This window comes from Phyllobates terribilis, unplaced genomic scaffold (genome assembly GCF_046119375.1).
Source record: "Phyllobates terribilis strain yellow unplaced genomic scaffold, ASM4611937v1 Scaffold_2__4_contigs__length_985480577, whole genome shotgun sequence".
Classification (NCBI taxonomy): Eukaryota; Metazoa; Chordata; class Amphibia; order Anura; family Dendrobatidae; genus Phyllobates; species Phyllobates terribilis.
The window spans coordinates 762,734,729-762,758,492 of NW_027362762.1; the positions used below are offsets into that span (position 1 = coordinate 762,734,729).

The window sequence follows — 23,764 nt, forward strand, 5'->3', positions numbered from 1 at the left end:
GAAAGTTTAGTAGAGAGCATTTGAGATATTTTTATTTCCTGATTCTATTTAATCCCTCTAATTTAAGATTAAAAGAAAAAAACACCTGGCGTACCCGAAGAATATTTTTGCATTACAAAATAAACTTATGCAGCTTTTATGTTGTTGGAATAGATTCTCTTTTATCATAAGGGAACGTAAACTCGTCAAGGTAGAGATTTTTCATTTTGGTTTAACCAAGTTACTTTTATTGCAAATCATTTCCAATTGATGTCTAAAAACCCTAAAAGCTCAAACAAATAGTCTTTCTTTGTGCGTAGTGAGGTGTTGAAGTTCAGTTAGCAGTCTTTCATACTCCCGTTGCTTTTACAGAGATTTAGTATTGAAGTTTACTGTAATTCAGTAAAATGTTTGTGAAGTCCTGCCAGATATTGGTAAAGGCTTTCATTGTTGGCAAATCTGCTCTTACTCAAGAGGAGTTAACTCATTTTCGAAATGCATTTGAAGAATATTATTTGTTGTAAAAAAAAACTACGCAGAACAAATACTAAAGACAAAGAAATGGAACAAAATATTGTTTTATGATCCAGTTTCACTCTGAAATACAGATTACTCTGTGAGTTTTATATAAACATGCCCCTCCTACACATCGACAAGGTAATGACATATGGTAAAAAGCCCTAGAGGGTGCCAAGATGATCTGGAGTGCAGTGAATATGTGAATGTAAATGTTTAATGTACTGAAAACTTGGAGCTGAGTTTACACTGGCATTTGGAATGCTACTTAAAAAAGGATTATGGATTTCTACTATTACAACTCAGCAGTGTGCCTTACGTTAGAGAGGTTGCCTCATCAAGACAAGTCCTCCATTAAAAACAGCAGCTGTGGTAATCAACTGATCAGAGTGGGCATGGCTCTTGGCATTCTTGGAGATCAGCTGTTATTGTCAGGGGAATTTAAATGTTTCCATGTGTCTCTCCTGCTATGGCCGATGAATGGACCATGTCCTCGGGATTACCTGCGGCTCTTGCTTTGTGGCTTTGGCTTATAGAGAAGGGTTTGGGGTGGGGTATTTAATTATATGAATATATCCCTAAAAGGCTTATGGACAGGTTTTGTGCTGATGAGACAACCACATCAAACAAGAGTGAATGTAGCGAAAAATTTTCCTTTTGCTTGTATTGCAATGTTATAGCAGTGAGAAATACACTTTTACCTTTCCCTCTGCCTCTATACATCTTCAGAAATGTAGGAGACTAATTCATCTTTTTTATCAACCTTTTAACCCCTTTACGACATATGACATATAGTTACGTCATATGTCATTTCCCTGCCTTTGATATGGGCTCACACACTAAGCCTGCATCTTTCCCAGTGTTATGTTCTGCTACCAGAGCTAAGGAAAGAGAGGAGATCTGTCCCTACGATAGAACTCAGCTGAATCCCTACGATGTAACAGGGAACCTGATCCTGCGATCAGACCTGCTAAAGTCCTAAGCTAGTCTGTACGGAGACCTATAGATGTGAGGAAGGAATCCCTACAAGTACTAAGGACTGGGAGGAATATGGGACACCTCCTAACAGAAATAGTAGTAGACAGACGAACAAACAAAATATATAGAACATAGAGGTCAGTAGACCAAGCAAACTAACAGAGCAAGACACAGAGCACAGGCTAGCTAGAAAGTAGATATACAATGAAGTCCAGCAAAGCCAGAAGGGCGGAGCAGGATTAAATAGGCCAACAAGGTCATGTGACCAGCAAAGGAAAAAAAACTAAGAGCAAGGTTCTAACAGTAGCCCCCCTTCTAAGAGGATCCTCCGGATCCCCTAGGACCAGGCTTATCAGGAAATCTCCTGTGAAACGCTCTGATAAGTCTGGACGCGGAAACATCATCCGACCTCACCCAAGAGTTATCCTCGGGACCGAAACCTTTCCAGGCCACAAGATACTGCAAACTACCTCTATACCGTCTAGAGTTAAGGATGCGAGAAATTTCATATTCCCCGTCCTCCACCACCGGAGGAACAGAGGCAGAGGCGTCACAATCCGATACAACAGCTTTTTTCAACAGAGAGACATGAAATACCGGATTAATTCTCCAGGAGGTAGGAACCTCCAACCTAACAGCAGATTGGTTGACAACCTGAAGCACCTTAAAGGGCCCTACAAACTTGGGACCCAATTTCTTTGAAGGAATCCTCAACCACAGATTCCTAGAGGACAACCAAACCATGTCACCAACAGCGAACAAAACCTCCTGTCGTTTCCTATCAAAGTAGTCTTTAGATTTTCTGTTGGCCTCCTGAAGATTACCATGCACATCCGTCCAAACTCTCTCCAAATCACCGGAAAAATTCTCCTCCTCAGGCACGGCAGATCCCAACTTGGAGAACGACCCAAACGACGGATGTCTCCCAGAACAACAAAAAAAAGGCGAACAACCAGCAGAAGAAGATGTATGATTGTTCAGAGCAAATTCAGCAAGTGGCAGAAACTCAGACCACCCCTCTTGATTGTCTGCCACAAAACAACGCAAGAACTGCTCAACATCCTGGTTTTTCCTTTCTGTCTGGCCATTAGATTCAGGATGATATCCGGACGAGAATGACAAATGAACTCCCAACCTATCACAAAAGGCACGCCAAAAACGAGCCACGAACTGAGGACCCCTATCAGAAACAATGTCAGTAGGAACGCCATGAAGTCTGACAATTTCCTTGACAAAGGCCTTAGCGAGAGTTTTAGCGCAGGGCAGTTTGACGAAAGGAACCAAGTGACACATCTTGCTAAAACGGTCCACGACCACCCAGATGACAGTAAAACCCTCAGAGGGGGGAAGGTCAGTTATAAAGTCCATAGCCAAATGTGTCCAAGGAGCACTGGGAACCTCCAAAGGACAAAGCAACCCCGCAGCAGGAGTATGTGAGGACTTAGATCTAGCACATATAGTACATTGACGCACCCACTTAATGACTTCCTTCTGCCATCCAGGCCACCAAAAACTGCGACCCACCAGTCTCTTGGTCTCAGAGATTCCGGGATGACCTGCCAACCGAGATTCGTGACACTCAACAAACAAATCTCTCCTAAAGGTCCCAGGCACAAACAACCTCCCATGAGGAGTGTTAGAAGGGGCATTCTCCTGTGCTTTAAGAATCTCATTTTCCAAAACGGAGTCCAAAGCAGCTATCACAACACCTTCTTGTAAAATGTTCTCCTCTTTCTCAGCACCGACTATGGGAGAAAAACTGTGAGACAAGGCATCCGCCTTAACATTCTTAGTAACAGGGATGTAAGTAACGGAGAAATTAAACCGCGAGAAAAACAGTGCCCACCTAGCCTGACGGGCATTCAGGCGCTTGGCAGCATCAAGATATATCAGATTTTTATGATCCGTAAGAACCTGAACGGGAAATTCCGCACCTTCCAAGAAGTGGCGCCAGTGTTCAAATGCGAGTTTAATAGCCAATAATTCCCGATTACCAATATCGTAATTCAGTTCTGTCTCCGAAAATTTTTTTGAAAAAAAGGCACAGGGATGTAATCCATCCCCGTTATCCTGAGACAATACTGCGCCAACCCCCACAGAGGAAGCATCAACCTCAACCAAAAACGGCCTAGTAACATCAGGCTGCATAAGGATGGGAGCAGAGGTGAACCTCTCCTTGAGATACACAAAAGCTTCAATGGCCTCAGAAGACCACTGAACCGCATCAGCACCTTTCCTGGTGAGATCAGTCAGAGGTTTGACAATACTAGAAAAATTTTTTATGAATTTTCTATAGTAATTGGCGAAACCCAAAAACCTCTGTATCGATTTCAAACCAATAGGCCTAGGCCATTCCTGCACAGCCTGAACCTTAACCGGATCCATCTCAAAACCTTTGCTGGAGATAATGTAGCCCAAAAAACTAATTCTCTGTACAGCGAACTCACATTTCTCCAGCTTAGCAAAAAGCGAATTGTCCATTAATAACTGTAATACCTCACGCACGCTCCGCCAATGAGACTCCAGATCCGGCGAATAAATCAAAATGTCATCCAAATACACAGCCACATTTTTACCGATCAAAGGTCTAAGGATATCATTAATCAGATTCTGAAAAAATGCAGGAGCATTAGTAAGACCAAAAGGCATAACCAGATTCTCAAAATGACCCACAGGAGTGTTAAAAGCAGTCTTCCATTCGTCACCCTCCTTCATGCGCAACAGATTGTATGCCCCCTTAAGGTCAATTTTAGAGAACCACTTGGCCCCCATTAACTGGTTAAACAGATCAGGAATCAATGGCAGTGGGTAAGGATTGCGTACAGTAATTTTGTTAATCTCACGAAAATCCAAACAAGGACGTAAACCGCCGTCCTTTTTTTTTCCAAAAAAAAATCCAACCGCCACAGGAGACTTAGAGGGCCTAATGTGACCGGCGGCCAAACTTGTCTGTATGTATTCCTCCAAAGCCTTCCTCTCAGGAATAGTAAGGTTAAATAAACGACTTTTAGGAAGAGTCGCTCCAGGGACAAATTCAATAGAACAATCATAGTCTCTATGGGGAGGCAAAACCTGCGATTCCTTCTCAGAAAAAACTCTCCAAAAATCCTGAATAGGAACAGGCAATTCTCCCCTATCCAAAGCTGCAATACGCCCATTACAACACTTGTCATAACATTTATGGCTCCAGGATTTAATTTCACTGGTAGACCAATCCAGTACAGGATTGTGAAATTTTAACCAGGGCAATCCCAATATTACTGGAGAAGGCAAGTTATTCAACACTACCAAATCCAATTTCTCGTGTTGAACACCATTAATAGTGAGAGGAAATTCACAGACCTTGAGAGTAATATTCTTCAAAGGGGAACCATCCACAGAAACCACAGCAATGGGGGATGATAAAGGTTCAGGTTTTAAATTGAGTCTTTCCATGAATCCCCCATCAATAACATTCAGAGTAGACCCACAATCGACAAACACCCGAAATTCCATTAATTTTTCCTGAGCAATCGTGGAAGCAGCTAAAAATACACCCTTGGAATTTAAACAGGCAATACGGGCATGACTGACCATTTTTTTTTCTTTCTTCATACGAAGCTCACAGCCTTTAATCAAATGACCAGATTTTCCGCAATAGAAACACAAGCCTTCAAAAAATCAACGGTCTTTTTCTTGAGAGCGAGGTGCCACCGATCCAATCTCCATCGGTTCACCACTGTTAGTTCACACATTCTCATAACCAGAAACTGACATAGCAGAGGATTTGCTCTCATTAACCCTTGCACGCAGTCTTCTATCCACCCGTATAGCTAATTGCATAGCCTGTTGCAAATCTTCAGGTGTAGGATAAGCAATTAGCAGGTCTTTAACCCTTTCACTGAGCCCAGCAAGAAATTGACTTTTCAGAGCAGAATCGTTCCACCCTGTTTGAGTAGACCAACGACGGAAATGAGTACAATATTTTTCCACATTACCTGATCCTTGTTTTAAACGTCTCAACTCAGTCTCAGCTGATGCGACACGGTCAGGATCATCATATAATAGTCCCAAAGCAGAAAAAAAACTATCCACTGATCTGAAGCATGTATCACTAGGTTGCAAAGAAAAGGCCCACTCCTGAGGCTCTTTGCGCAAAAGTGACATTATGAACCCTACGCGCTGGGATTCATCCCCAGAGGACTTAGGTCTCAAACGAAAATACAATAAGCAAGCATTTTTGAATGAAAAAAATTCTCGGTGTTCACCAAAAAATAAATCCGGCAAACATACCTTAGGCTCCAAGAAATGTGCTCCAGGACAGTTACTCACGTGCTGACGGAGCTCGGCCACCTCCAGAGAGAGTCCCTGCAGGCGATGAACCAAATCCTGAACCGACACCATGATGGAACAGAAAAATCTTTCCTTAGAGAATTTGCTGGCTGGACTTACTGTTATGTTCTGCTACCAGAGCTAAGGAAAGAGAGGAGATCTGTCCCTACGATAGAACTCAGCTGAATCCCTACGATGTAACAGGGAACCTGATCCTGCGATCAGACCTGCTAAAGTCCTAAGCTAGTCTGTACGGAGACCTATAGATGTGAGGAAGGAATCCCTACAAGTACTAAGGACTGGGAGGAATATGGGACACCTCCTAACAGAAATAGTAGCAGACAGACGAACAAACAAAATATATAGAACATAGAGGTCAGTAGACCAAGCAAACTAACAGAGCAAGACACAGAGCACAGGCTAGCTAGAAAGTAGATATACAATGAAGTCCAGCAAAGCCAGAAGGGCGGAGCAGGATTAAATAGGCCAACAAGGTCATGTGACCAGCAAAGGAAAAAAAACTAAGAGCAAGGTTCTAACACCCAGCATATTATGGCTGATTTAGTCAGCCATCATGTACCTGTAACAGCCGCAGTTGGAGTGGAGCCCTAACAATGGCTGATAACCCATTAAATCCCACTGTCAATCTCTGATAGCGGCATTCAACATGCGTCAACAGGGATGCATGTCATTCCGCGCTCCCATCGGTGTGCCCGTAGCATTATCACCGATGCGTTGCCATGATACCCGGGAGTTTTCTGATGACTCTCATGCCTGTCATTACAATATTCCCTTGAGTAAAAGATCAAATCAAGAATCTTGTATAGCAGAAATCAAGATTATTTCTGTTATACATGGCAGTGTATCAGCTCTGCTATGTATAACACAAGCAGTCGCATGATCACAGCTTCAATTGGACTTTTAAATACAGTAAAAAGTTTTAAAAAAAAGTTATAAAAAATATGAAAAGAATAAAAAAAAACACAAAAGTTCAAACCACCCGTTTAAAAATAAAGGAATTAAAAAAATAAATAAATACACATATTTGGTATCGCTGCTTTCAAAAATGTCCGATCTATCAAAATTTAAAATAAATTAATCCGCATCAATAAACAGAGAAATGAAAAAAAATTCAAAACGCCAGAATTACTGTTTTTTTGGCTGCCGCAACATTTCAATAAAATGCATTAAGTGGCAATCTAAACATTGTATCTACCCCAAAATGGAATCAGTAAAAACATTAGCTCAGGGTGCAAAAAATAATCCATTATATTGTCCCGTAACTTGAAAAATGAAAACGCTATGGGGAAAATGGCGACAAAGGCAAAAATATATTTTCATACACATTTCAACATTTTTTTTTTACCACTTAAATAAAATAAAAACTATGCATGTTTGGTATCTGTGCACTCAAACTGACCTGGAGAATCATATTTCTAGATAAGTTTTACCATATAGTGAACATGCTGAATAAAAAAAAGCAGAAGCTTATTGTGATATTAAACTTTTTTTGCAATTTCAATGCGCTTTGAATTTATTTTTTTCCCACTTTCAAGTGTATCGCATGATATAATGAATGATGTCATTCAAAAGTAAAACTCATCTCACAAAAATCAAACCTTCACATGGTGAAAAAATAAAAAAGTTACGACTCTTGGAAGAACGTGAGGAAAAAAAAGAGAAAATGGAAAATCGCCCTGCTTTCAAGGGGTTAAGCTGTCTACAACAGAATTCTCGAGTAAAACACCTTAACCCCTTCGCAACCTTGGGTTTTGTCGTTTTTGCTTTTTCGTTTTTTGCTCCCCTTGTTCCCAGAGCCATAGCGTTTTTATTTTTTGGACAATATGGCTATTTGAGGGCTTATTTTTTGTGGGACAAGTTGTACTTTTCAACACCATTACTAGTTTTACCATATCGTGTACGGAAAAACGGGAAAAAAATTCCAAGTGCAGTAAAATTGTAAAAAAAGTGCAATACCACAGTTGTTTTTTATTTATTTTTTTTGCCACGTTCACTGAATGCTAAAACTGACCTGCCATTCTTATTCTCCAGGTCATTACGAGTTCGTAGACACCAAACATGTATAGGTTCTTTTTTATTTAAGTGGTGAAAAAAAATTCCAAAATTTGGTAAAAAAAAAAAAAAAAAAATAGCGCCATTTTCCGAGACCTGTAGCGTCTCCATTTTTCGCTATCTGGGGCTTAGTGAGGGCTTATTTTTTGCGCGCCGGGCTGACGTTTTTATTGATAACATTTTGGGGTAGATCCGATGTTTTGATCGCCCGTTATTGCATTTTATTGCAATTTTGCGGTGACCAAAAAACGTAATTCTGGCGTTTAGAATTTTTTTCTCGTTACACCGTTTACCGATCGGATTAATTCTTTTTTTATATTGATAGATCGGGCGATTCTGAACGCGGCGAAACCAAATATGTGTATGGGTTTTTTTTTTTTATATATTTTATTTTGAATGGGGCAAAAGGGGGGTGATTTAAACTTTTATATATATATATTTTTTTTATATTTTAAAAAACATTTTTTTTCACTTACTGCATGCTTCAATAGTCTCCATAGGAGATTAGAAGCAGCAGTTGTCTGATCGTCTCTGCTACATACAGGGGACGAGCAGATCCCCTGCATGCATCAGAAATGGTCCTGTGCTATGAGCGCCGACCACTAGGTGGCGCTCATAGTGACCAGATTATGACAACCAAAGGCGTCTGCTGCAGACCCTGGGTTGTCATGCACGCCCATCGGCGACCCGCGATCACGTGACGGGGTCGCCGATGGGCGGGGCTTATGACGCGCAACCCGGTAGCTCGCGTTAAATGTCGCTGTCGGAGATTGACAGCGGCATTTAACATGTTAACAGCCGCGGGTGGATCGCGATTCCACCCGCGGCTGTTGCGGGCACATGTCAGCTGTAAGAATCAGCTGACATGTGCTCGGTTCAGTGAGGGCTCAGCGCAGCAGCCCTCACTGAACCGGGGGTACGCAAATGTGCGTACTAAGACGTCATGGGTTGGAAAGAGGTTAAAAAGAAGTTTTGTAAATGTTTTGGACAGCTCTGCCAAAATGGATGGAGCTGGGGCAGGACTGGGCTTGGCAACATTTATAACAGAAGCACTGCCATGCAAAAAAACCAATAAGAAAAATTTGGGCGGATAGCTAGTCACATGACAAGCATCCGTCCAAACAGCATGCTGAAAAACATAATAGAAAAGGAGAACAACTCAGCAATTCATTGCGAAAAGGTATGTTTATTGAATCATACAAGAGTAGAGAATAAGTATTTAAAAGACAAAAAGAGGTGACTAGATGGAGAAAGTGCTTGAAAGTCAGGCAAATACAAATGTTAAAAGTAGTGATGTAAGTCCCTGGAGTAGACAGAACTTGCACAAATGCCCTTAGTCAAAAAAATATATATCAATCATAAGTATGAATATATTAAATGAGCAAAAGAACAATCCCTAATGGGGATCCCTATAAGAAAGGACCTTCCACCTATAAGATGGCGAGATAAAGTGGTGCCAGGAGCCCGACGCGCGTTTCACGGTGTAACCAACCGCTTTCTCAAGGGCAGGCACCACTCTATCTTCCCCCCTCCACTCTGACTGTGCTAGTTTGTCAGGTAATTATTTATGGTTCTGTACTCTGCTCTGGTACCTGGCTTAGACTATGCTTTCCATATGCTATTTTAATGGCTTTATCTCGCCATCTTATAGGTGGAAGGTCCTTTCTTATAGGGATCCCCATTAGGGATTGTTCTTTTGCTCATTTAATATATTCATACTTATGATTGATATATATTTTTTTGACTACGGGCATTTGTGCAATTCTGTCTAATCCAGGGACTTACATCACTACTTTTAACATTTGTATTTTCCTGACTTTCAAGCACTTCCTCCATCTAGTCACCTCTTTTTGTCTTTTAAATACTTATTCTCTACTCTTGTATGATTCAATAAACATACCTTTTCGCAATGAATTGCTGAGTTGTTCTCCTTTTCTAGCGTGACAACATTTACCTGACAAATTTATTAAAGGTTGCCATGTACCTTTTTCTTACGTCTCTGACTGGAGTAATATTTCTGGTGAGGTGCATGGAGGTGCACGCCACTGATAAGAAGAGCCAAATTCAAGTGATGTGAGCTTCTTAATGAATTAGGCACATCTTAGTCCTGCATACCCATCATTAAGACTGACTTATGAAACGCCAGTTTTAATGATTCAAGGTCTATGTGTTTAATATTCTTCCAGTTGCACCGCAGGGATAATATAGTATTGCACTGTTCTCATAAAAATAATTGGAATGCACATGTAATCCACAGTCAACTGAGGTCTTCCAAAGTAAAATATCCTTTCTCCTGTAACCGTTCTCCATTCTAACAAAAAGATGAATTTCCTAAATTAACCCCTTTTTATTAACTCTGAATTCCCTTCTAGTGCATTGGCAGATTTGGTTTTAAAACCAAACAACTTCTTTACAAACGTATCCAATAATTCTCTTTCATTTTGATAACTGACCCAAATACACAAAGGTTTCCTGTATAAGATTTTTGTTTCCACCTGATAAAATAAATGAATACACTTTGACAGGATTCCTGACCATTGTATGGTTTATTACTAAAGCTGAAATATAGTTTTCTGGCAGTCATATGATTTTTAAAGATATCTGTACTACCTATTTAAAATTCAGTAGAGACTATAAACCCCATCAGCAGATATTTATATATTCATGGCAGACTGAAACAAACTCAGTCTACATATACATTATTTATTAAGTACCTCTATTTCTCTTAGAATTAACATATTGAATTTATTTAGGCTGCATGTGAAGTAGGTCAGAGAAGCCACATAAAAATGCAACAATAAAATGTTTCTGGGTTATTCCAATCTTTTGTTCAGTTTATGTTTTTGTAGAAAAATGCATTTAAGCACCATAAACTTAACAAAAAAGCCATTATTACAGGTTTTTTTCTATTTCTCATGTATGTCGGGCCTTTTATTTCTTGTGAGAACTATAAAAATATGAATCATTGAAAGTTTCTGAAATGTTTTTGTTCCTTACAGGACAAGTTGTCGCTAAAGTATTGGCAAAACCAGAAAACCTGTCCGCTGCTTTTAATGTGCATGAGGGTAACATCACCGGACATTTTTCATGGAAATTGTCAAAATTAAATCTTCATCAACCTATGACAGGATTCCAGGTCACATGGGCAGAAGTCACTACAGAAAGTCGGCAGAACAGCCTACCAAACAGCATAATTTCACAGTCCCAAATATTGCCAGCAGTAAGTACTTTAATATGTATTTTAACTGTATTGCAACCCGGTAATAAGTCATTCGGAGGAGTCAGAAGACTTACATATATTGTCATCTTCATACAGGACCATTATGTTCTTACTGTCCACAATCTAAGACCTTCAATGCTTTACCGACTGGAGGTTCAAGTGCTAACAACCGGTGGTGAAGGGCCAGCAACAATAAAGACCTTCAGGACACCAGATATACTTCCCCCTATACCTCATCGTAAGTGATCTAAACCTCCCAATAATTTAAATGCATTGAATTGAATATTTTATAAACTGTATGCAATATTTTTAAAGGGGTTTTCCAGAATAAAAAAAAATATCCATGGTGTTGTAGCTACAGAAAATAACAAATTCAGTAATGCTTCCCTTCCCCAGGTTTAGCACTGCCTCTCTGCTGCTGCCGTAGTCTATTTTGACAAGCCACAGCTGCAATTTCACGGCTACAGCACACATGAATGCTGCATCCAATCACTGGGCTCATCGGCTCTACTAATGTAGACAGTATGAGCAACTGAGCCAATGATTGTCTACAGTCATCACATGCACTGCAGTTGTGAAGTTATCACTGTAGGCTTTCAACAAAACTAGACCAGCAGTGAAGAGGCATTGCTGGATCTGTGGAGGGTGAGAATAGCTGAGTTTGTTATCTTCCACAAATGCAACCATATGGATAAAAAATATCTTGAACAAACTCTTTAATGCTATGTGACTTATAAAATGTATAACAAAATATAAAATATCCCCTTCCCGAAGTTCTAAAAAGCAGAGCCAGATTAATGATCTTAGAGGCCCATTGCAAACAATTTGATAATTTCATAGAAGTCACATTACCTGTGAAATACTTGCCAACTTTCTCAGGCCAGTGTTGGTGAGAAGATCTGCTTTGCAGCCACACCTCCTCCATGTCTAACTTCCCACCGATCCAAGACTTCATGGTAGAAGAAACCTTCTGGGATTGCTAATTTCTGTTTTTTTAGGAAGCTTGGGTAGAGCATGAGGGATCTGCCAATTTTTTTAATTGGAGGTGTTCTACAAATGGTTTTAAAGGAATCTATCAGTAGGATCAAAACTGCTAAGTTGTCTTTTTGGGCATGTATGTAATAGGAAGCTGAATAAAATGATACTTTGATATATGTAATCCAGTGTCTTATTCCAGAGAAAACTAAGTTTTTCTTATATGTAATTGAGCTGTTCAGGACTATGGGCTGGACATGCATGAAAATCTGTCTCCAGAGATTATTTTTAATGAAAGGGTGCATTATCAGTGAGATATGTAACTAACGCAGAACAGTAGAACTGAACTTTGTGTCATAACAAAGACGTTAGCAGCTGCAGCTCTGCTGTATTGCAACAATATTGCAACTCTGTCTGCAGGTGAGATGGAAGCTGAAGCTGAGAGGAACCTGCAGATGTGTCATGTATAATCACACACAGCTCTGCAGTGAGATCAGGAGAGCAGAGAGCGGCCATTACACATCACACCGGTAACCATTGCACATCAGACTGGTAATGCCCCCTTTGTTTGATAATAAGCTCTGAAGACAAATTCTCAAACAGATCAGTGCCTGCCTCATGGCCTAGAACAGTTCATTTACATGTAAGAAAAATGTTCATTTCTCTGGAAAAAGACATCAGATCACAGATATGAAGGCATCATTTTTTTCAGTTTATTATGACTAACATGCCCATATAGACGGCTTAGGAGGGTTGATCCTACTGACAGATTCCCTTTAAATTAATTCTGCTCAGAGAGTGTGAAAAGGACTGAGGGAAACTGGGTAATAAAGGTTCTTAGGTAGTGAAAGGCCCTGGACAATGGCCCCCTTTTCCTTCCTTTCATCCACCTTCTATAAAACAGAATAAAATGTTTACTAAATACTATATTCATTTCAGAAATCAGTAAATCTTAAAATCTCACTTCTCTTAAACAGCTAATAACAGCATCCTTTACACCATGTAAGAGTATTATATTTCTTAGTGAAAAAAAAAATCAGACAAGATAGATTTTTCCTGTGTGTATGTGTGTATTTAGTACCCTCTACAAAGGGGTTTGGCAGCTGCTCAGCTTTGCTGCCTACATAGATAACTTGGAGGTCAAAGTCACTGATGCTGAATGTGCATGTTCATTGCTGGAACAAGCTAAATGTGTATTTAATTAGGGATGGTTATATGGTGGGGAAAACATCTTGGGCTAGCAATCCTACTAAGTCTTCGAGATATTTTTACACACAAATGTGACTTATTTTACATGTTCAATTGGCAAAACTGAAATGTTGCAGCTTTTCTATTTAGTCTAAAAGTACAAAGAGTGATTTTTTTACATTTAACAATTAAATATCTAAATAAACGATAGATAGATAGATAGATAGATAGATAGATAGATAGATAGATAGATAGATAGATAGATAGATAGATGCAGTGGCATGTAAAAGTTTGGGTACCCCTGGTCAAAATTACTGTTATTGTTAATAGTTAAGCAAGTTGAAGATAAAATAATCTCTGAAAGGCCTAAAGTTGAAGATGACACATTTCCTTTGTATTTTAGGCAATATATATATATATATATATATATATATATATATATATATATATATATATATTCCTCTTTTACATTTAAAAATGAGAAAAAGGAAAATGGGCCAATGCAAAAGTTTGGGAACCCTGCATGGTTAGTACCTAGTAGCACCTCCTTTTGAACGTATCACAGCTTGTTCACGCTTTCAATTCTTGTTAGAGGGATTTTCATCCATTCTTCCTTGGAAAATTCCTCCAGCTCTGTGAATTTCCTGGGTCGTCTTGCATGCACTGCTATTTTGAGGTCTAGCCACAGATTTTCAATGATGTTCAGATCAGGGGATTGTGAGGGCCATAGTAAAACCTTCAGCTTGCGCCTTTTGAGATAGTCTATTGTTGATTTTGACATGTATTTGGGATCATTATTCATTTGTAGAAGCCATCCTCTTTTCAACTTAAGCTTTTTTACAGATGGTGTTATGTATGCATCAAGAATTTGTTGAAATTTCATTGAATTCATTCTTCCCTCTACTCGTGAAATGTTCCCTGTTCCATTGGCTGCAACTCAACTCCAAAGCATGATTGATCCATCTACCCCCTTGCTTAAAGGGGTTGTGCCACCATAAAGAATTCATTTAACTAAGCAAAAAATGTGGAAATACATGATTTTGCAACTTACAGTTATTAAAAATGATGCTCCTTTTAAAAAATAACAACCTTTCACCTTCTGAAGTAGGCCTCCTGGCGTTATTCTGTCTGCAAGATTTATTCATCCATCCTAATGGCCAATCAGCTGACTGAGCATGCACAGTTCCTGTCATCATAAAAAAGAGTCCCCCCCCAATGTGCACAACGTAAGTGGGATGCTCCCTGCGCTCACACAGGTCTGACAGAGTGGGCATGGGAGGCGTTTGCAGTGATTTTGCCCCCTGTGCTCACACAGGTCTGACATCTGGGTGAGATCGTTCTGCTTCACATGTATGTGGTCAGAGCTGTGTGAGCGTGGGAGGCATATGCAATCGAGCTCACACAGCTCTGACAGCGCGCATGTGAATCAGAATGATCTCACCCAGATGTCAGACCTGTGTGAGTGCATACGTTGTGCACACTGTGGGTGGGGAGGTGGGGAACTCTTTTTTATGCTGCCAGGAACTGCGCATGCTTGGCCAGCTGATTGGCCATTAGGATGGATGGATAAAGCTTGCAGACGGAATAACGCCAGAGGGTCTACTTTAGAAGATGAAAGGTTGTTCATTTTTAATAACTGTAAATTACAAAAGCATTTATTTTAAAGTTTTCTGCTTAGTTAAATGTATTCTTTATGGTGGCACAACACCTTTGATGGTTGGCGAGATGTTCTTTTCCTGAAATTCTGTGCCCTTTTTTCTCCACACATACCTTTTGATCATTGTGGCCCAAGAGTTCTATTTTAACCTCATCGGACCACAGGACTTGTTTCCAAAATTAATCAGACTAGTTTAGATCTACTTTTGTATACTTCTGAAGCTGAGTTTTATTGTGAGGATGCAGGAGAGATTTTATTCTGATGACTCTTCTGTGAAAGCCATATTTGTGCAGGTGTTTCTGAACAATAGAACAATGTACCACAACTCCAGAGTTTGCTAAATCTTTCTGAATGTATTTTGCAGTCAAGCAGGGATTCTGATTTGCCTCTTTGCCTCTCTAGCATTCCTACTAGCAGCTCTCACTGAAATTTTGCTTGTTTTTTTCAGACCCTATCTTGACCTCCACTGTTCTGTTAACTGCCATTTCTTAATTACATTTCAAACTCAGGAAAGGGAAATTTGGAAACACTTTGCTGTCTTCTTATAGCCTTCTCCTGCTTTGTTGGTCTCCACCATTTTCATTATCAGAATTCTAGGCATCAGCATAGAAGAACCAGTGGCTGCTGTTTTTTGGCACTAGGTTAGAGGTGGTTGGGTTTTTATAAACCGGGGAAATTTGCATCACCTGGCCTCTTTTAATGATGATATTGATCAAGCCATAACCCTAACAGGGTAATTAAGGTCTGAAACTTTGGTCAGAGTTATCTGAGCACACTAATCCCCAAGGGTGGCCAAACTATTGCATCGGCTCTTTTTCCTTTTTGTAATTTTTAAATAAAAAAAAAAGACAATATATTTTTTTTGCGTGGAAAAAAACTAAGAAAATGTGTCATTTTTAACTTTATGCCTTTTTAGATCATTTCATCTTCAACTTGCTTAATTGTTCACATTTACAGTAATTTTGACCAGGGTGCCCAAACTTTTACATGCCACTTGTGACAGTGTCACTGGTTTTATATGTGAGGGGAGGTATGTGTTACTCAGGATGCTCTCCTGTGTGAACTAAGACCTACTTTATTTCTGCCAGCATGTTATATGCTGGAGGGTTTACTCTGTTAATGGGTGTGCGGTTTTATGGCAATGGCAAAGAGGGCGGGACGCCATTCCCCCTACCTCCCCTCAGGGTGTGGCTGAGCAATGTGTAAAAGCTCAGTCCTTTTTTTTTTCTGGAGTGTGGTCTGGAGAGTGAAGTCACCAGACACTGTTCTGGAAGCTGCAGTGCTTTTTACAAGGACTTTGCCTGTGCAGTTTGTGCTACCGAGAGTGGGCGGAACCCGCTCACCTATGGACTGAGCTATATTTTGTTTAGTTTTCCCATTTAACCCAGAGGGGTCTTGTTTATTTTTCCTGTGGAACCCTGCATGAGTTTATGCCATATAATAAACCAGAAGGAAGGTAATCTGAGAACGTGTGTCCTGAGCCTGCCTCCGCGAGAGCCGAGCGAGTCGTCTTGCCACACGCTGCATATAAATATTATAAAATATTATATATAGTTATCTATCTATACATTATTTAATTAGCTGCACAACTAATCCACCTATCCCCCTGCTATTCCCCAGCCTCTTCTCTCTGTCAATCCCTTCACTGGCTCCCCATCACCCAGAGACTCCAGTTCAAAACCCTAACCTTGACATACAAAGCCTTCCACAACCTGTCTCCTCCATACATCTGAGACTTAGTCTCCCGGCACTTACCTGCACGCAAACTCCGATCCTCACAATATCTCCTTCTCTACTATTATCTCCCCTTCCCACAATCCCATACAAGATTTCTCCCATGCATCCCCCCTACTCTGGAACTCTCTACCCCAACATATCAGACTCTCGACTACCATGGAAACCTTCAAAAGGAATCTGAAGACCTACCTCTTTTGACAAGCCTACAACCTGCAATAACTTTTGCTCCAGCATACTGCTGCATGACAAGCTCTACCCTCACCTACTGTATCCTCACCCATCCTTTGTAGATTGTGAGCCCTCACAGGCAGGGTCCTCTCTCTTCCTGTACCAGTCACTAACTTATATTGTTCAAGATTATTGTAATTGTTTATGCTATGTATAGCCCCTTTTTCACATGTAAAGCGCCATGGAATAAATGGCGCTATAATAATAAATAGTAATAATAATGTATTAAATGTAAAAAACCCAATCCTTGTACATATATGTATATATATTTATATAAATCTATATATGTGTATATATAAATGCATATATATACGCAATGGGTGAAATAAGTATTAAACATGTCACCAATTCTCTGAGTAAATATATTTCTAAAGGTGCTATTGTCATGAAAATCTCACCAGATGGTGGTAACAACCCATTCAATCCACACAGGCAAAGAAATCAAACCATAGATGTCCATAAATTATATTATGTCTAAATTCTTCTGTCAATGCCTTCAGTATGTTTTGTAACAATAAGGCTGCGAAGGTCTTCAGACAGCTCACTGGTTTTACCCATCAGGAGATGTTTCTTGTGTAGCACCTTGGTAATGAGACACTTTTTTATGGGCTATCAATTGAACCAGCTGATATTATTTTTCACTAAGTGGCAGGATTGCTTTCTAATTACTGATAGATTTCAGCTGGTGTCATGACTTTCCATGGCTTTTTGCACCTCTCTTTCTTCATGTGTTCAATACTTTTTACCTGTGTCATTTTTCATTATTATATATAACTTAATTTATGGACATCTATGGTTTTATTTCTTTGCCTGTGTGGATTGGATTGGTTGTTACCAAGATCTAGTGAGAATTTCATGTGAAGAGCACCTTTAGAAATATATTTATTTAGAAAATTGGTTACGAGTTCAATATTTATTCCACCTGCTGTATATTTAAGAAATGTAAGAAGGTGGATCCAGGCAACTACTATCAAGTAACTTTGACATCAGAAGAGTTCAACATTTTTGACGATATTATTATGAGATAACCTGCAAAAATGTACTGCAGAGAATAATTTAAAGAAGTCCACTACTTTTACATTGATGCCCCATCCAGATGGGGCATCCTACGGATGGGGCATCAATGTCTGATCGGCCGGGGTCCCGCAATCCGGACCCCCGCCAATAAGCCGTTATCGGTGCCGGTGGCAGTGGCCGCCGGCTGGAAGTACTTACTTGTGGAGCTTGGCCGTCTAGCTGAAGTGCCCGCCACCGGGTACTACATATCCGCCTCAAATTGAATTCAATGTTCATAGGAATGTGGCTGTGCTTGATTCCACAGTGCAGTCCCCCAAAAATGCAGTACCAGACACAGGCACACTTATAGTTGTGTCACTGTGCCTAAATAAGAAATGAAAGGACCAAGTCACTGACTTAGTTGTTGCATACTGTATATCCTCAAAATACCCTGACAAACCCCCAAAATACCCTTTCATTGTTAATTCATTATGATGCACTGTGATGACTTATGAGTTTAATTAAAAAAAAGTTACAATTTATTATTTACCAACATTATTTATATTTCATTGTAAGGTGTTTACTATTTGATTGAATTAAGGACCTCATGTTCTTGTCTTTGAAGAACTGTGAAAAGCTAATTTTCTTTACAACTTGACACCTTGTACAAATTCTAGCAACTAATCTTCACTACAGTGCATTATTTGTGATAACCCTAGTTGTCTTTTCCAAAAGATCTTCTCTTTAATAAGACTACTTCCCTACCCAGACCATAATTTCTGAGCCAAGTTTTCTTATAGTCCATTTTCTTTAAGAAGACTCCACCCTCCTTAGAAGACAACTTTTAGTTGGAATGTTGGGTGATTGCCTCATAGTATTTACAAGGTTTTCTAAATTAAATTATTTTTATTCCAAATTTTGGAGTTTCACATTAGCTATGCATCTATTTGTCTACAACACTGCTGTATATAATATTCATGATTAAGGATGATGACAAGATTTTGGCAGACTTACCCCTCTTCCAGCCCTTTGTTGACGACAGTATAGACATTGATAACATTTGTAACTTGCTATGCCATGTTTCATCTTGGCAGCAGTATGATTTATTTCATGCATTGGATTGTGCCCTGTTTTTCACATGTTCTTCACTACTGAATTCCTGTTTAAAACAATAAAAAAAAAGTTCATGAAAGAAAAAATTCAGGGACAGTTTCCAGAAACATTTCAAAGTTTCATTCTCTGGAATGTTAAAACACAAAACAGTTATAGGATGCAAAACAATTAGGTTAGTGATGAGTGCACGTACCATTATCGTACCCAGCTGCTCAGAAAGCGAAGCATAATTGACAATTACGCCCAAAACTGTGTTTGTTGTTACATTCTTCCTTCAGTATACATTCTTTGCAGTGTAAAGACCGCATTGTGCAACTAATCAAGAATGATTGATTCTAAATTTACCTTTAATCTTACCTATTTAAGTCTCTTCATTGGCATTCGGTTTTGTTTTTCCTTAAATAGTCATTTGCCGTTGTTTCCATTAACAGGTGAAAATAATTCTTAAAGTTTTATTTTACAAGAATTTTTAAAAATGATTTCCTTCTACGGCTTAATTATGAATGGATAGGAGTAACACGGAGCACAAATATAGTATTTAGGAAAAAATAATAAATGCAAAAATAAATTTGATGATTTTTTTACACTTTACAGCCTGCAGGAAGCCAGGGTATGACAACACCTGTGAAGTACTATAACATTTTTATCATGCTTAGCTCTCCAACACCAGGGCATCAATAGCATGACAATTGTTTAAAATCAAATTAATATTTAATTTTTCTTTTTAATAATTTTGTTCAAATTTTTGAAACGTTGTAAATAACTTTATTAGGGGATTTCTTTTCTTTCCAGAAAATGCATGTAAGTGGCTTTCAAACCCCTGCTTTTCCCCGGTTTATTTACCTGCTTTTAACTGCACTGATATCAGAACATTCTCATTTGGGGTACAGATGATGGCAGTGAAAGGGTCAACTCAGCACCTGTGTATCATATCCATGTCTGAACGTACATCTGTAACCTCTGTCTTGCCATTGCTAGATGCTGGTAGCGTGTGGCTGTTTTGCTGTTAAAATGCTGAGACTAGTGCTCCCTTTGCTATATAGTTGTGCTTTGCTGCAGTGAGCTGGTAGGTAGTTGGCTCCCTACTGGGAGCCAAGAAAGGGGCTTCCATTCTAGTTAAACCCCAGCAGACAGTCTCTAGCTTATTAGTGTTCAGCTATTCAGTTATTAGTGTTGAGCTAGACCTAGGCTCTCTGCTACTTGGGTCCTATGTTCTGCTTAGTATTTCCAGTTTTTTGACCGAAGCTTGAATTTTGACCACCAGCTTGGGTCCTGATTTTGTCCCTCATGTGATTTCTTGGCTTTGACCTTGCTTTGCGACCCTTCGTGCCTCTTGTTCTCTTCTACGGATGGCAGCTCTTCTGAGGAAGCAATCCACCGTAACACGTTATAAGACCAGATCCATGTACAGGGGTTAAAGGGTGAAAGTCGAGGTTCCTCTGGAATTTGCCCAATGGAGTGGCTTGTGTTAAGTCTGTCCGTACCACGTTATAAGACCAGATCCATGTACAGGGGTTAAAGGGTGAAAGTCGAGGTTCCTCTGGAATTTGCCCAATGGAGTGGCTTGTGTTAAGTCTGTCCGAGGTAGCCTTTTTGAGCATGTGGCCCCTGACAGACATAACACTGTGTCTCACTACCTCTGGGGATATGTCTGCTGCATGAGATTGTTTTGATAAGCTCATCATTCATAAGAGGAGACAGAAGTTGACCTTTTAACTACCATCACCTGTACTCTAAATTAGTATATTCTGATATAAATGCAGCTGAAGGAAGGCCAGGGTTGGAAGCTATTTACAATTTTTTTTACAGGAATGAAGGCAAATTCCCTAATAAAGTAATTTGCAAAGTTCCCCAATTTTTCATAGAGGGCCAAAGTTATTTTAAATTCAAGTTTAGTTAAATATACCTATGACAAGCTTATTTCAGTTTTGCCTGGGTGCTGATACCCCCACTGATTGTTGGGACAAAAGAGAAGTAGCACTCGGCTACTGTTGACTCCCACAATGTTTTTTTTTTTTACTGTATGATAAAAGCTGAGGAGGTGTCAAGCTACACAAAATGTACAACACATGCACAAAAATCCTTGTTTCTCAGAGCAGTGATAGAGGTTTCCAATGGACATAAATTATAGGTACACTTTATAACATTCAAATCACAATATCTGTATATGAGTCATGTGATTTTTTTTAGATGGAAAATCCAAAGCAGATTGCAATACTAGTCATGTAAATTACATATTATACATATATAGATTTTTTTTATTGATTCGCTGGGAGTTTGTGACAAAATTTGTAGCCAGATTTGCTTCGGAAGAAATGTGACCCATGTTTACGTACAGAACCTTAATGGCTTAAATTTACCAAATGATTGATTTACTTTTATTCAGATCAGTTATTCTACTTATCATATTAGAAACTAAAATATTCAACTTTTTATAAAAGGCATCTGTTCATGTCTATGCCCTTTGAACTATAATATTCAACGTATTTTTTTCTCGATACCTACAAGTTTCTTCTCGGGACCTACAAATTTTTAATGTCCAATGCTGGTTGAACATGAAATATCTTTTGATTGGTTAGTATTGGTATCACTATTGTTATCATTATTTTACTTTTTATTGTTCTATGTGTTTGAGATCCTACATTCAAGACCCTTCAGTCATCAAGCTAGAGATTCTTCATGTCTATGCCCTAGGAGTTTATTTTTGGTTAACTCCGTTTCAATCAAGTCTAAATGCTCAGAATTTATGTTTGTTTTGTTTTTCAGGGCCCCATATGAAGCAACACCATTCTCAACATTACAAACCATCCCCAGAAAAAATTTGAAGTTTTATATCCAGAATTATATGAACGGAACTTTGCATGATAAACAACATAAACTTGGAAGGACAATGTAGAATTTTACCTGGAGCTGGTTCAGGTTCATAATAACAGGAAGTTATGTCTGCTTCGACATGTCTTGGTTATTCAGTGTGTCTTCTTCTCAAGTCCCAGTATGCATTGTGTAGCATATATTGAAGGATAGATTTTCAGCTCTTGTGTTGTTTTGTTGTATTTCACAAAGATTTGGAAAGTGCTTTGTATGGCACTTCTGTTTTTATGTGTATCATTTATTCCTTGTAGTCAATGGTTCTGTGAATATTATATATTGTAAATACTGCCTAATATAGATACTTAAATAATTATTAAGGAACAGAATGAGGCCAGTGGAAAAAGTAGAAGCAATAAGCTATGCAAACAATATAATTGGCATGAAAGAAAGCAGCTCTGATGGACAAAATCTGTATAACAGTAAATAGTGTTTAGCCAGGTATAGTTACCATTTTACACAATGGTGCCAAAATCAAGACTTTTCTTCACCTCTAATTTACAAAAGTGATAGACAGAATAGAATTAACTTATGAGCTACTTACAGTTCCATTAAGCCATAAAATGTTCATGTGCATGTAAAGTATGCTGCTTAAAATCTTGTAGTATCCTGATATTCAGCAGCTTTGATATTCCCATTGGCAGTCATACTAAAATTTAAGATATAATTTATTATTTTTATTTAATGCTATTTTACCTAATTTTTATCCTCTGGTTTCAAGGCAATGTCTTCCAATGATTATGTGTTTTAGTAAAAAAGAATAATTTAAGCCAAATTTGGATACATTTTTAAATAACTTTTGAAAAACAATCTTAGTAGCTTGAAGTCCATTACAGTATATCTAATCATTGCTACTATTTATATGGCTCAGCTTAAAAAAAAATTCTGCACAGCTTTTATTAGCTTCTTTTACTTCCAATGTGCATTGTGTTGATTATAATAAAATATTGCTGACGTTATTGCATTCTGTATGTATGTAATGTATAAAATTCCAGACAATTTGGCAAAATTGATAATGAATTCTAAAATCGATAAATATACAAAACTGGTTCCAAACATTTATGTTGTATTCTCATTGGTATATAAAACCCTTTATTAACTTCTGAGGGTTCATTTTTGTGAATATTACAGCAACTTCAATAGGCATGAATTAAATCAGAGGTATTATGTTTGAGATGTTAATACCAATGCTAGTAATATTTCAATAATATTTAATTGAAATAACAGTGCTGGCTGCATAACACTGATACTGTGTAAAAGTTTCCCCTTAAACATACACATGCAAATGCCAACCAAAAAAACTATACTACAGACCAAAGCATATAAATAGAAATAATAAATTGTACATCCAGTCTTAAACAGCAAACTCTATAAAATATACTCTTTGAAATATACAAACAAAAAGCCAAGAAACCAAAAATATCTAACTAAACACCCACAAATGAAACATGAAAAAATAATGATAGTCTCCTGATCAAACACCCAAAACAATCAATAGATATACATATTCAACACACAAACACACACTCATTAATACATACAGTCATGGCCAAAAGTATTGAGAATGAGACAAATAGTTATTTTTCCAAAGTTTACTGCTTCATTTTTTGTAATGGCAATTTGCATATACTCCTGAATGTCAAAGAGTGATCAGCTTAACAGCAATTACTGTACTTGCAAAGTCAATATTTGCCCAGAAAATGAACTTTAACCCCCAAAACACATTTCAACATCATTGCAGTCCTGCCTTAAAAGGAGCAGCTAACATCGTTTTAGTGATTGATCCATTAACACAGGTGTGGGTAATGATGAGGACAGGGCTGGCGATCAATCAGTCATGATTAAGTATGAATGACATCACTGAACACTTTAAAAGGAGGCTGGTTCTTGGTATCATTGTTTCTCTTCAGTTAACCATGGTTATC

The 23,764-nt window shown here is 38.6% G+C and overlaps 1 protein-coding gene across 1 annotated transcript in view; it reads left to right on the forward strand.

The window, feature by feature from the left end:
* The window catches only part of ANOS1 (anosmin 1), a 345,355-nt gene extending 323,488 nt beyond the window's left edge, over nt 1-21,867 (forward strand). Inside the window, exons 12-14 of the mRNA XM_073667333.1 lie at nt 10,857-11,077; nt 11,174-11,315; nt 21,738-21,867. Coding sequence (XP_073523434.1) covers nt 10,857-11,077; nt 11,174-11,315; nt 21,738-21,796 — 422 coding nt within the window. The 3' untranslated portion in view covers nt 21,797-21,867. The remainder of the gene's footprint in view (nt 1-10,856; nt 11,078-11,173; nt 11,316-21,737) is intronic.
* Nucleotides 21,868-23,764: the final 1,897 nt, after the last annotated feature.